This window comes from Miniopterus natalensis, chromosome 21 (genome assembly GCF_054644295.1).
Source record: "Miniopterus natalensis isolate mMinNat1 chromosome 21, mMinNat1.hap1, whole genome shotgun sequence".
NCBI classification, from domain to species: domain Eukaryota; kingdom Metazoa; phylum Chordata; class Mammalia; order Chiroptera; family Miniopteridae; genus Miniopterus; species Miniopterus natalensis.
Genome location: NC_142101.1, coordinates 13,368,133 through 13,383,128, shown reverse-complemented (window position 1 = coordinate 13,383,128; position 14,996 = coordinate 13,368,133). Strand labels below are relative to the sequence as shown.

At 36.7% G+C, this 14,996-nt stretch overlaps 1 protein-coding gene across 5 annotated transcripts in view; it reads right to left on the bottom strand.

Annotated features, from left to right (window-relative positions):
* Window positions 1-14,996, bottom strand: part of NVL (nuclear VCP like) — a 44,215-nt gene that overhangs the window by 18,527 nt on the left and 10,692 nt on the right. For 4 of the 5 annotated variants that reach the window (XR_015716291.1, XM_016221203.2, XM_016221201.2 and 1 more), the window contains 7 exons: window positions 14,083-14,200; window positions 11,985-12,129; window positions 10,278-10,542; window positions 8,635-8,853; window positions 7,741-7,845; window positions 4,493-4,555; window positions 1,217-1,336 (listed from right to left, as the gene is read on the bottom strand). Coding sequence is in view for 4 of the 5 variants with exons in the window: in XM_016221203.2 (XP_016076689.2) it covers window positions 1,217-1,336; window positions 4,493-4,555; window positions 7,741-7,845; window positions 8,635-8,853; window positions 10,278-10,542; window positions 11,985-12,129; window positions 14,083-14,200 (1,035 nt within the window). In the remaining variant the exon portion in view is untranslated. The remainder of the gene's footprint in view (window positions 1-1,216; window positions 1,337-4,492; window positions 4,556-7,740; window positions 7,846-8,634; window positions 8,854-10,277; window positions 10,543-11,984; window positions 12,130-14,082; window positions 14,201-14,996) is intronic. The other variant, XM_016221202.2, reaches the window with a different exon arrangement.

Genomic DNA, 14,996 nt, shown 5'->3' with positions numbered 1-14,996 from the left:
ATAAGAAAAAGAATAAATTCAAAGTTCAAATATTTTCAGAATCCCTAGGTGAAAATGTTGAAAATTGAAACACATGTATTGGAATGCAAAAATGTGTGCTGGTCGGTATTCCAGAGGGAGAGAACCTAGGTTAGGAATGTAGTTTGTATGGCTGCAGACTTCTCTGAGGGCAAGTGGTTGACTGGATGAACCTATGCACTCCCAATACTGAAGTTACTCGTTGATAACAGAGCTGCAAACCAATGAAAGGGGCTGTCGACAAATGAAGTTTGTGGCACGAGTAAAATCCAGAGCACATCACGCCCCAATCGCTGGATAGAAAGTATAGTGTTTTGCTCTGTATTCCACACTAGACCATGGGGTGAGACAGCTGGCAGGGGAACAGGAAGGACCTCTGACCTGGCTACTGACATCACTATCATAAGAGACTGTAATAAAGATACTCTGTGATGATACTGATGACTACTGGATGAGGAAACAAAATTGCTATGATATGAATCACACTTATATTAGTCAAGTTTTGTTTTTGCAACTACTGAATGTTTCTAAATATTGTAAGTGAAATGAGGCACTGAATAAATGTTTCACTACCTAAGAGCACACACACAGAATAATTATCTGAAAACAAACCACAAAAAACACACAACCACTATGCTTCCAACTCTTTACACAGCTGTACTCCTGTTAACAGCTGTTTCAGGGCACTCTCTGTGCTGAAATTTCTAAGACCTATGACTTATGACTCAGTGTAGTAACACAAGTGGTAGTCAATGCAGACCAAGTTTATATCTTCCCCAGAGTGTAATGGTGCAGTCAGGGCACATTGCCTGACTGTATTGTGAGTGCATGTCTTAGATTACATTTTTTCCTGCCTCAAGAACGCATTTAATTGAAGATAATCTTAAGATTACAAGGCAGGCTATTTAAAACCAGTATCATTTCCACTCCCAGCTACTCATTTGTGTGAATCTGGTACATGCAACCAAACTAATATGCAGAAAAAAAAAAAAAAAATGGATACAAAAATTATCCCTCGGCCCTGTTTTCAAATTACTAGGTTTTCTTCACATAAACAGTCTCAATGTTCTCAAGGAATGACTTTACAAGAACTACTTGAACTTTATATAAACTTTATAAAAACTTACTTTATAAGAACTTATAAAAGGCTTGTGGTGCTTAAAAAGAAACCTGTAAAACACAAATTGATGACACCTACCTCTCGGTCTGATCTCCGAGGGCATAAGGCATCCACTTCATCAAAGAAGATAACACAGGGCGCTGAGTTCTTGGCTCGTTGAAAAACCTGTCGCACAGCACGCTCACTTTCACCAACGTACTAAACATACACAGACAGGAGATAAAACGGAGAGACAGTTCAATATTGGGGTTTAAGCCAAATTATAGTAAAACTCGTTTTAAATGACATTTATATGTCAGAGTCCAAAAAGTATTGTTTGAACCATATGCAATTGTTGGTATTTGCCCATTTTTGACCTATAAAAAAAATAGCCAGTTGCATGTGGTTCCACTTAATAAAATTAACTACTAAAAGCTTATAAGATTTTCTCCATTTACAAAATGAAGACTAAATGCAATGGAAGGTCTTCTATAGGTCAAAAAAGATCTCACAATTCTATTCTATTTTAGAAGTGATCTCCTAGGCTTTATGCATATAAAATACCCAGCAATAATAATTTTCATTAATTCAACAGTATTTTAAATGTGAACAAGACAATTTACTGTTCTACTATCATTTCTACACGTCATCTTGCTAAAGAAAGAGCTATTTTGTCACATAGCATCAGAAGAGGCAAACTGAGCCAGACAGGAGTCTAACAGCTCTCATGTGACATAATGTATGTTGAAATCTAAACCAAACTATAAAATATTAAGATTAGTCAAGAAATACAGCAACTCACTAGCAGCTATATATAACGCTAGAACTAATTAAAATAAAAAGTTATATGTAAGAATATGGTTTCACTTTTAGCTAGGCATAAGACACTGTTCTTGTAAAATTTAAAACTAGTTAACTAAGAAAAGCAGTTTTGTTGTAATAAAACTGCTAAGTAAAACAGAATCTGAAAATATGTTTCCAGTGCCAGCATCATATGGTATCTCTGATGTTATTTTATGACTATATGATCATAATAAAGTAATTAAGGAATAGACTATATGACAGATGAGTGATTAAAGTATTTCTGTTTTCTCATTTGAATAGAGCTGTCTTTCCCTCACACACATATCCTGAACTTTCCTTTGTACTTTTGTTCATTTTGCTTCTCTTTCTTGAACTGCCTTTCCAACCTACCTCCAAAGAGTTCCTGCATTTGAAAAGATCCCCATTAATCTTTCTTCCCATTACTCTCTTCTTTGCTCTTATAGCACTTCCTACTATTACAACTTGTGAGCTCTTCTACCTTCACTGTATTATATCGTAAAGTCCTTGACCATTTCAAATTTTTCTCTGATCATAACATCCTGTGCAGTGTACAAATACAGTGGAACAATTTAGCTCCCTGAAAAATCTAATTCAGCAAAAACTGTATTTGGGTAGCTGAACCCAAAATATTCAGTAGATATTTTTAAAGAAAAGGTGTCAGTAGGTAGGGAGAGAGAAAGTTTCAAACTTGATGATGGCAGAGGCCAATCAATATAGCTAGGAAAGGGACCTGAGACGCAGCAAGCCAAAATGACAGGGCAAAAGGAAATTTAATTTAGGGGAAGGTAAACCTAGTGTCAAAGGACAGATCAAAATCAATCTTAACAAAGACAACAGTAACAGAAAATAAGCAAACAAAAGAAAAACCCCTATCTTGGCCTTTAACAAATACTTCACACAAGGATCCTATACTTGTCTCTAGCTCCTTATCTGCCACTGTTTTCAATCATAATCTGGCTTTTTAAAACACAATTATTGAAAATATTCTCCCTAAAGTTACTAACGACCTTCAGAGTACCAAACCCAAAGTCCTACTGTCAGTTCTTTTATACTGTTGGGTTACACTGACAAGGTTGAAGAAACATGGATCAGCTGCCTCTTGCATGCCCCCTACTGGGAATAGAGCCTGCAACCCTGGGAATTTGCCCTGACCAGGAATCAAACTGGTGCCTTCTTGGGACATGGGACAACAATCACCCAACTGAGCCACACTGGTCAGGGATAAAAAGCTTTTTAAAACAAATGATACCATTCTCATTTTGTCTTTGTTTGAATATTACAGAATGGCATTTTTATTTTTTATAAGGATGCATAGAAAGAAATTTTATCTCTTAAATTTGAGATATAAATTGCTTAAATGCTGAAAGAAGTTATTATATAGCACTTTAGTGATTTCTTTCCCCCAAAGTATTCTTATTTATTAATACTTAACTCATTTGAGCCACACAACAGGCCAAGGGAAGCAGAACCAGGAGTCACACAAACCAGATTCAAATTTTAGCAGCTCTACTACTTCCTGGCTGGCAGACTCTGACCAAGTTAACGAACCCCTCAAACTTAAGTTACTTTTCTTTTTTTAAAATTTTAAATATGTCTTTATTGATTTCAGAGAGAGGAAGGGAGGAGAGAGAGAGAGAGAGAAACATCAATGATGAGAGAGTTGTCACTGATTGGCTGCCTCCTGCACACCCCCGACCGGGGATCGAGCCCGAAACCCAGGTATGTACCCTGACTGGGAATCAAACCGTGATCTGGATCTTAGGTCAATGCTCAACCGCTGAGCCACGCCCAGCCAGGATCCTTTTTTTCTTTTTTTTAAACATATCTTTATTGATTTCAGAGAGAGGAAAGGAAGGGGAGAGAGAGAGAAAGAAACATCAATGATGAGAGAGTCATTGATCGGCTGCCTAGCCTGCAACCCGGGCATGTGCCCTGACCAGGAATTGAACCCCGATCTCCTGGATCCTAGGTTGATGCTCAACTGCTGAGCCATGCCCGGCTGGGCACTTTTCTTTTTTAAATTGAATTTACTGGGGTGACATTGGTTAATAAAATTACACAGGTTTCAGGTATACAGTGCTATAATATATCATCTGTATATTGTATTGTGTGTTTACCATCTCAAGTCAAGTCTCCTTCCATCACCCATTTATCCCCCCTTTACCATCTTCTACCTCCCCCACCTCCTATACTTAAATTTCCTCATCTGTGAATCAGAGGAAACAATAATTCATCTCTCACAGGGTTGTTGAAGAATAATGTATGTAGGGTGCTTCACAAATACATGGTACAGAGTAAACACTTTAAAGTGTTAATTACTATGATTATTTCCATTTTGCAGATGAGAAAACAGGCTCACAATTTACCAGACTTAATTAAGAAAGTATATACAACTAAGTACAACAGAGTAAGGATCCACTTCTTCACAACTACAGAGGTGGTTTTACCAAAATTTCACAATTGTTTCAAAAGTCTGAGGACATTCTACTCTAATTTGAATGGTCATTACCTTCCTTATCTAAAAAACTGGCTAATGCCACAACAACTTACCATATTTAGTAATTCAGGGCCCTTGACAGATATAAAATTTAGCCCAGACTCATTTGCAACAGCCTAGTAAGAGGAAACAAAAAGATACAAATAAGACAAATATAAAATAATAACAATAATTTGTGATAACAGGGGGACTTCTTGTGGTTTATACTCTATTTCCCCACTTTTATAGTTGCCTCTTTCAAAATAGGAGGAGGCATATGGGAAAAAGAGAAATGGGTAAAAAGAAAATGTTAACCTAAGACTTTCTAAGAATCATTAAGACTAGAAATCAGAGGAAAGTGACACAAATATTTATGGAAATGTATTATACGTGTATAGCCCTAGCTTGGAATTCTAGTGAAAGATCATAATCTCTGTATCAAGAAATGCCTTGCCTAATGAAAGCAATCATTCATTCATTTATAAACAAAAATTTCAAAACATCAGTTTAAGTCTTTACCAAGGGTCAGTGTTAACAGGCTATTTTTAAAAAATAAAGATTCAACTGCAATTAAGAATAATGGTTCAAAGCCAAAGAGAAACACATGGCTACACGTGTAGAAGAACCCAAGAATTATAACCTGAATGCAATCTCTCGAAAATTCAAAATGATCAGGGAATAGTTCTTTGCTATTCTTAGCACCTGATGCCTGAGCTCCAGATCTATAGTGCACACACTCCTCAGCATCTCCATTCGGGTTTTACCCATATATTTCAAATCTATCATTTCCAAAGCACAACTCCTGAAGGTCTCCCAACTCCCTCCAAACCCATGCCCCTAATTCTTTTCCTCCCATCTAGTAAATAGTTTCTAGGCCAAAATCTTGGTGTCTCCCTTGATCCCTTGTCTTGTCATGTCACCCAATTAATATGCAAATCCTATTAGCTTAATGCTAAAATATATGTGAGCCTGACACATTCTATTTCTCCACTATACCACCACATAATCCAGAGCACTGTTACCTCTGGCCTGGACATGCAAAAGCAAAAAACAAACAAATAAGACTCCCCAAATCCCTAACTGGTTTTCTTTCACTCTTGCTTTCCTCCAATCCATCTGCACACAGCACTCTTTAAAAAATGTAAGTCAGGTCGTATCGTTTTACTAAGTTTCTCATTTACCTTCCAGTATAATTTGAAACATTTACTATGGCTCACAAGCCTATACTTTGGGACATGAGTCTCTCTTTGGTCCAGCCACTGGCTCTCCCTCTGGTTCTCAAACTCACCAACCCCTTTCCAGCCCACTTCAGGGATTTTACAACTGCTGTTCCCTCTGTCTGGAAGATGCTTCCCCTTCTTTCACTGCCTTTTCATGTGGCTGCTTCTTCAGGGCTCTTAAATGTCACCATCCCTTGAACACCACACCTACAACAGCCATCTCCCAATCAATCTATCACAACAATCTGTTTACTTCCTTTAGAACTTAGCTGAATTGTTAATAATGTTATTGTTTTTGTTTGCTGCCTGCCCCTTCGAAACAGACAATAAATTCTATTAGCATAGATTCACTAGTTTATCGCTAGCACCCAAAACAATTTCTGGCAAAGTAAGTAGCTCAACAAATAAATACTAGTTGAACAAATGAATACATGCATGCTTGGCCATGCAAAAATTGCTCAACAGGAAGATTATCCCATCTCTGAATCTTTGTCTTTCCTGCTGCCAATTTCATAAGTTTCCTATCTCTCACTCAATACTATTAAGTAAGGGAGAGTCAGGATACACATCTAATGAAGTCTGACTCATCTACATTAGTTTTCAACATCCAAATGCCAGATAATTAAGGTTTAACCCATTAAAACCCCCAAGAGTTCCTGAAATTATCGGAAGCCTTCTTTGGCTTCCAAATGAAATATAGTGAACATAATTTAATTTTTAATTTTTCGTGGATATCATCATAAATCTTGCATTCACTGTCAGATGCTATTTGCTCCCATACTATATAGTTCCAGACAACTAAGTGATTATTACTCTTCAGTTTCCTTATTAGTCATTATTTTCAGTGGGTTGGCTCCAGTAATCACATGCCTTAGTGCTCTTCATACTTTACGCTGTATTTATACTTATTGTACTAGTGTTTAGAAATATTTTATTATTTTATTGTCATTATAAGTAAACAAAAGAACCAAGATCAGGCAAAATCTTAATTTTACATCCAATTCTTGGTTGCCAGGTTCCGACCGATAAGTGGTTCCATGACTCTGTTAGGATAACACTTTGCTTCTGCCATTCAAGAACATGTTCTCTTATTTCTAGATTCTTAGGCAAAGACTCATGCAGCTTTTGGAGAATCTGATCAAAGTGGTGAACACTCTCCTTGTAAAAAGTACATATATGTATAATATATGGCCTGGGTTCATGGGTGAGTGAGCTGTGAAGTCCATTCATGGAGTCCTGGGTAAGATTCCCTGCTCCAAATGGTCAGATACCAGAAATCTGACTCAACAGAGAGGTACCAAAATTTTGGCAGTTGGAGAGAAGAGGAAAAATTTGATCTATGACGTTTTAACATTATCTAAGGATTTCAAATTATCTAAGCTACCTCCCTTCTGCTGTGGACTAACAAAGGGAGATGTACCCAGGTGAGGGGGCGACATCCACCTGGTGAATTCACATTTTAGTGCCCTTATACACTGCTGGTGGGAATGTAAATTGATCCAACCAGTATGGCAAATAATATGAAGTTTCCTTAAAAAATTAAAAATAGATCTACCATACAATCCAACAATTCCACTTCCTGGTATACACCCAAAGGAAATAAAAACAGGATTTCAACAAGGTATGTGCACTCCTGTGTTTACTGCAGCATCATTTACAACCAGCATATGAAAACAACTCAAACACCCTTCAATAAATGAATGGGTGAAAGCAATGTGCTCCATATCCACAATGAAATAGTATTTAGTCACGGAAGAGGAGGGTACCCTTCCACTTCTGACCTGATGGGTGAACCTTCAGCACATACGCTAAGCTAGGGAAGTCAGACAAAGATAGACAAGTACTATCCCTTATATGTGGAACCTAAAAAAGTTAAATAAGTAAAAAACAGAGTAAAATGATGGTTACTAGGGAGTGAGTGGGAGGAGCAGGGAGGAATAAGAAAAAAATGAAAGTGGGAAACTTTCCTGATGAAAACTGTCAGTTTTACTAAAACGAACTTCTAACAGAAATTATACAAAAATATCTGTGTATTAGTTAAATTCATCTTATCCTACCTGATAATACGAAATGAAATACACACCGCTGAACTTACACCATACCTTTGCCAGCAGAGTTTTCCCACAGCCAGGAGGACCAGCAAGGAGGACTCCAGCTGCAGAGGTCAATCCAAGAGCCTGGAACTGATCTGGGTTACTTACTGGTGCCTGGAAAGTACAATCCCGACAGTGATCTGTTACAAATGTCCTTTTATACCAAATGTTCAAATGATCTCCAGAGGCCTATTTTCAGCACTGATCATAAGGCCTGAAGAAATGGATAGTACCTGGGACAAAGTGCGTACCTCCGCTCCAAGCATGAGGTATATGGTGAAAAACAAAAAAGTCCCTGCTCTTGAGGGATCCACACTTAAATGTAAGTTCTGAAAACATTTTAAACATAAAGGTTTTAGAAAAATTTATCTAAATTTCTAGTGAAAAACATTGAAGGCAATCACCTCCTTTAAGAAACCTAAAGCAGCAGTACTCTCCAGAGCCAAAAGCCAGACACCTGTTTGCTATAACCTCTGTGCATTTTCTTTCAGTAGTTACACATCTCTGTAGAGATGACACTTCATTAATGAATAGTGGGATGATCAGTGGAGGGAAAAAGTAAGAGTAAATAGAAATCCAAAGTTTCATGGGCCTTAAACTGCTTTGACCCTTATGTGCTTGACTGAGTTCACAAAGTATTTCTCAAACAATGTGGTTTTAGTTAAAACCTAACCTTTTATTTTTACTTACTCTCACAGAATTCAAGTACAACCAAAGGAGTAAGTCTAAACTAGATCTCAGAAAAATGAAAATAAAAACCATCATTGGGGGCTTAATAATAATACTACAGAACACATACAAGAAAACATACAGTCAAGCCAATTTAGACATACAACCTAGTACACACGCATGGTTGTTTACCCATCACATGGGCCAACGGCATTTAGCTGCAGGTGCACCTACCAATATCGCCATGGTGAGCTCCTCTCTGATATCTTCCAGGGCACCAATATCTGCCCATGTCACATTAGGGACAGTGACAAAGCCTTCCCTTTTGGCAGAGGGCTGGACTGAAGACAGAGCAACAATGAAATCATTCAATTCAATGCACAACCCTTGCAGCTGCTCCTCTGAGAGGGGATCTTGGTTTCTTAGCAACCTCAGCAGACTTTGCAATTCATCCTTAACAGAAGCAATTGAGAGAGAAAAAGAAAAACCACAAAGTTTGTTGAAACAATACTTTTTGTACATTTAAAAGTTATTACTGCAATATTTCTGTAAGCTATAGTGAACTTCTATGTATTTTAATAATTTTCTCCACTGGCAGAAGACGTCATTTTATTCTAAATAGATAATTTGATTTGGTCAAGGAAAGGTACACCAATTATACTCAAATATAGAAGAATGATTTTTGTATCCTATACTACAGCTAGCTACAGCAAACATAAGCAGCTGGCACAGATTCATTTCAACAACCATGTTATTTCCATTTTTCATTTACAAATATTTAAGAAGCAACTGAAATTTGGTGAAATTAAAACAAAGTTACTCTGATGGCAGTAAAATTTCATAATATGGTTCCCTGATAGCTTATGAACTAAAGAGAACGCAAGAAATTATCCTGAGTCTTGAACTTCAAAGGCAGATTTCCCGCCTTGTGAAGAATATGAAAGTATAAGTATAAACAGTAACTGAATAATTCAATTTATAAAATCCTAATTTACATGCAACATTATAAAAGAATAAGTTCATTATTTTCAACAGATATAACTGTGGTTCTAAATGAATAAGGAAAAAATAATTTAAAAACCAAAGACCTAGATCTAAGTTCCTGCCCTGGAAAGTAGAGGGGTATGTCCTTGGGCAAGTCACAATCTCTTAACCTTAGTTTCTTTGATTATAAAATGAGGAAAAGTGATATTTACTTGACAAAGTTAAATGAACCAAATCATATATTATATAGACGCCCTCTGTGCAAACCTTCAAACACTGTATAAATGTTATTTTGAGTCTTCATGATTTACAAAACTCAAAATTTTAACATTGATCTTGGACAGATAAACATCCCTCTCACATTCATAGGACTGTCCTCCAGAGCCATCTGCAGCTAGGGACAAGAATATGGTTGCATCAGCACTTTCCTAGTCCACCTAACCAAAAGGTGACCAGGAAATACAACTAAATGCCCAATGCTCTAACAGGAATTGGCAAACTTTCCATAAAAGGCTAGAGAGCAAATGCTGTAGGCTTGGTGGGCCACACATCTCTGCTGCAAGGACTCCTGTGTGAATTCTGCTGTGAAAGCAGAAACAGACAATATGTAAATAAATGAGATCACTTTCATTTACAAAAAACAGGAGGTAGGCGGGTGGGCCATAACTTGCCAACCCCTGCTCTAGAGTTTCATAATCATTATTGTAAAACGAATAAAACAAACAAAAAAACCCCCAACTTGTACTTTTGAAATTATAGACATTCTGGGTATAACTGGTAATTATTCTAAAGATAAAATGCCAATAAAACAGAAAATCATAAACCTTAACTACATCGACACTTGCTTGTAAGATAACACAAAGAAAGAACATTTAAAGGCCAGTTTATGGTACCTGTCTAGAAAGCACCTGTGTTGTACAAGTGAGCTCAGTTCCGATCTTTTCTTCCTGGCATCCTTCAGATGGCAAATCTGGAGTTTCAGGCTCTTTCTTCTGTGAATCCTGCAGCTGCATTAAGACCCTGCTGACCGCACACATGGCTGCCTCCTGGCAGAGTGCCATCAGATCTGCACCAACAAAGCCTGGCGTCAGGTGTGCTAAGTGACGAAAATGGAAAGTTTCAGGAAGTCTTAGTTTTCTGCACAAAGTTTGAAGTATTCTGTAGAAAAAACAGGGGGGAAAATTCAGACTCCTAACCTACTAGTAAAAAGAAGTCACTGAATATATTTATATAAAATGTTAACAAGTCGTAAACTTAGCTGAAGGGCAGATAGATATTTATTGTATTATTCTTTCAACTTTTCTGTAGGTCTAAGTGTTTTCAAATATATGGCCATCTACAAAAGCCCTTTAAGGACTTTGTTGATGACAGAACACTGGATAGATGGATGAAAGATTTTACCTAGTAGGGCTGATGGGCTCCCCTGTGTCTATGTCTCTAACATGAAGTTTGGCACTTAGTCAAAAAAAGGGCTAAAGGACACAGGCCTATTTCTCTCTTACTGTATTGGAAACATGTTAAAAGCAAGGACTAATAATTTTTTATATTCCTCATATTACCTACCGGAATAGAATATACATATACAATATGCTCAATACGTGTTTGCTGAGTATGTGCAAACAACTTCAATATTGATACTATTTTGCTGCAGTATAAACAGCCAGTAAACAAGCCTGAATGGCTGGGTTACTATTTACAGATGATCTATGTGGGAATGCAGTTAGCAGACATGAATGCAGCTATTGTAATCACAGTCATGACTACAATAGTGGAAGAAGAAATTGGCAACCAATCAAAAGCTGAAGCCACACGAAGTACTAGGGGGAAGGGAAGGGTCACACATGTTTCTTCCTAACCCTTTCTCCTTTCCACAGTGCCTTCTGGTCCCTTCTAGTTCCTGCATTCTTATTTCCTTTCACTAAGTACTACTTCTCCTAATAGCTGCTGGTGATCATGTACACCAATTTTAGTGTCATTAACCTAGGCCATTATAAATACGGTATTTCAAAACATTTCACTAGATTTCTACTTGTAAACAGTGACCCCTGAGATATTTTTAGTTACTGACAGACATGTGGGTGGACATTTCTTTGCTCTGTTGACATTCAACACCAATGACTAGGAAATGTTGGTTCTACAGCCAAACTCAGGTTTCAACTCTCTAGCTGCCATTTAATTATTTTTCACAGAACCTGTGGTCATAGGCAGATTCGCACAACAGGTTAAAGTATGGTACTCAGATTTAACCCACATGTGGACCAGTGAGTACTGCTCTATTCCATAGTCTAGCACTGCCCTAAGCTGACCAGCCAAACTAAAAATGCAAGCCACTGTTAATAAGACTGGACAAATGAGTGTAGATATATAAGTCCATTATTACCGCTGAAAAAAGAACGAAATAATTACTCTATTGATGAGTAAATTATTTTCTTAAAGCATTAATTTAATGTGGGTTTTTTTCTTTTCCATATCAGTTTAACTGGGAGAGACGGGGGGGGGGGGGGGGGGGAGAAGGCTACATGTGTTTCTCACCCCTGAATTTCAAAGCTTTCAGTTCAGATAGCATAGTGGTTCACAAACTTCATGCTCTAACAGTATACCTTTCCCTGGATGCTTCATCTGGGATCCCAAGGCATATTTCCCGGTCGAACCTTCCTGCACGTCTCAAAGCAGGGTCTAGTGAGTCTGGGCGGTTAGTAGCTCCAATGACTAGGACCCGAGCTGTAGCAGCCACATTATTCAGATCTGATAAGAACCAGACACAGGATGAGTGAACAGTACACTTGACACTGAGGACAATGATGCTTACACACATCATTTAAGTGGTTGGAAAGGAAGCATCACACATTTTAACAGCAATATATACATACATATGTGACACTAACATTTGAGTTGAACTTTTATGAATTAGGTAAAATTAGTTATCTAAGTAGTCCCCTTAATACCTTGTTCATATTAATTTACTTAAAAGTTTTAAATTATTAAAATTTCAAATTTATAAACTCTGAATTAATATGGTTTTATAAAATTCACAGTCAGAACAAAATGACTACATGGCTGGGGGATGACTGTGTAAGTTGAACTGTTTACTATTTCCTCTATTCTGACTTATAAAGCGGAATCTTAAAATACACACAGAAATACTCACCAAAAATCCCAACTAAAGGGGCATTCAGTAATGCTCTGGTAATAGGGAATCTGCTTAATTCCCGTACTTGTTCATTTCTCCCCCATTTTAATTATCTTTGAAGTCAGAATGCTTCTACTATCAATGCGACAAGCACTGTGTCAGATTGATTGGTGGTGTCTTTTTCCTTCTTAGAGGTATGTAAAATAATAGCGTATCTTATAATTGATAACAATTTAGCTTCAATAAAACATAGTCATTCAGAACAAAAAAACTTTACATAAAAATTAAACAGGAGAATAAGGAATCTATGCTATTTCATAGTAGATAGGATCTAGTTTCAAAAAGTTCTACGTGAGCTGATTCCTTCCCTCCAAATTTGTACCTAAAAACCATTAAAACAAAACTGAGAAACAAGTTACAGATAGGGAGAAAATAACTGCAATATACTTAATAAAGAAGTGGTTTCCACACATATTGAAATAAAATATTCCTTCGAATCAGTTAAAAACAGTTCAATATAACAACAAACAAAGGATGAGAAAAGAAATTTGGGAAATGCTACAAATTGCCAAAAAAATAAAGGGAAAGGTGATCAACCTCAATGGTAATTGGGAAAATTAAAATGAAAATAAATTGAGGTATCAATTTTCACCCATCAGGTTGGCAAAAATGATAATATTCAGTGTTGCAGAGGATCTAGAAAAGGGTGACCCTCATACAGTGTTGGTAAAAATGTATACTGCAGGATCTTTCTGAAGGTAATCTGCCATTTCCTATGAAAATTCAGAATGTGTACTTTTTTTTATTTTTATATTTATTTATTTTATATTTATGTATCCTAGAAATATAGGAGTGCACCAATAAGAACTGTTTAAGGATATTCCCTACAGCTTGTTATAAAGCAAAAAAACAGAACAATTAAAATAACCTCAAAATGGGAATACTTAAATACAATATGGTTATTCTATCCTAAAAAATACCAGGTAGCCATTAAAAAGAGGTAGCCCTGGCCGGGTGGCTCGGGTAGTTGGAGTGTCATCCCGTACACCAAAGGGCTGTGGGTTCGAATCCCGGTCAGGGCACATACCTAGGTTGTGGGTCTACCCCTGGTTGGGGCATGTACGGGAGACAACCAATTGATGTTTCTCTCTCATACTCTCTCCATTCCTCTCTCTCAAAAAATAAATAAAAGCACAACCTTGAGGATTAAAAAAAAAAAGGCAGGGGTAGGTAAATATAACTGTATCAAAATGGCAACATTTCCAAGACATTGTCAAGATACAAATAGCAAGTTATAGAACAATGTGTATGGTATAATTGCAATATTGTAAAAAAGCAAAACAATATGTTAGTGTATTTATACATGTGTGTAAACTCATCAAAAAAAACTATAAGTTACACTCCAAAAAATTAAATTAATGATGTAATCTTTTATGGGGGGAAAAAAAGATTTGTTTTTGACTCTGAGTTTCATTCTATTTGAATGTTTTATATCTTCATATATTACTTACACCATTAAAAACAAAGATAATTTACTTTCTCAAGCGAATTCATCATTTTAAACTGACCATCCATGCAGGTTAGGAGCTGGGCTACAATTCTTCGTTCCATATCTTTTGAAGCAACTTCTCTTTTGGGGGTAATGGCATCAATTTCATCAATAAAAAGGATACAGGGTGCATTTGACTAGAAAGAGTATCACAAAAGACAAACATAAATATGCTTCCTATACTTTGCAGCATAGTTAACTACATACATTTTTAAAAATCTTAAAGTTCAAGGATCATTCACCAAAAGAATAATCCTAAAGAAGGTAGTTCACAGCGTATTGCTTCTGATTTTTATGTGACTTAAGAGAAATGAGATGCTTAAAAGACCTGTATAGAACACATTTAGTCCTCTCATCAATCCATGTTTTCTGATGATAAATCTACCACAATTCTTTTATAAGTCAGGCATATTTGCTATGCTATAAAAATATAAGTTTATAAACTTCAAATTAGGAAATCTAAGCTTACTACATATGTTGTGTGTTCCTACCTACACAAAAATATCCAAGCTTTTCCCTAGAATCTGCTGTAAGAGGCATTTAAGAAGCACCAGAGGCTTTACCTTTAAATTGTTTGTGTGTGGTAAAATACACATAACATTTACTATTTTTACCATTTTAAGTGTACATTTAATGTTAAATATGTTCACACTGTTATGCAACCATCACCACCATCCATCTCCAGAACTTAACCATCACCCAGCACTGAAACTACAAGAGGCTTATTTTGAAGACTACACTGAGTCAGGAAAGATGGCAAAGTTCCCCTATATCAGTGTGGGTAATGATCATCCTTAGTCTTTTTTAAAACATAAACTAGGTAGAGTTAAGGTAGAATAAGTTAAGATATAAGCACCAACTACCTAGAGTAGTCAAACTCACAGAGACAGAAGTGGAATGGTGGTTGTCAGGGGCTGGAAGGAGGGGAAATGG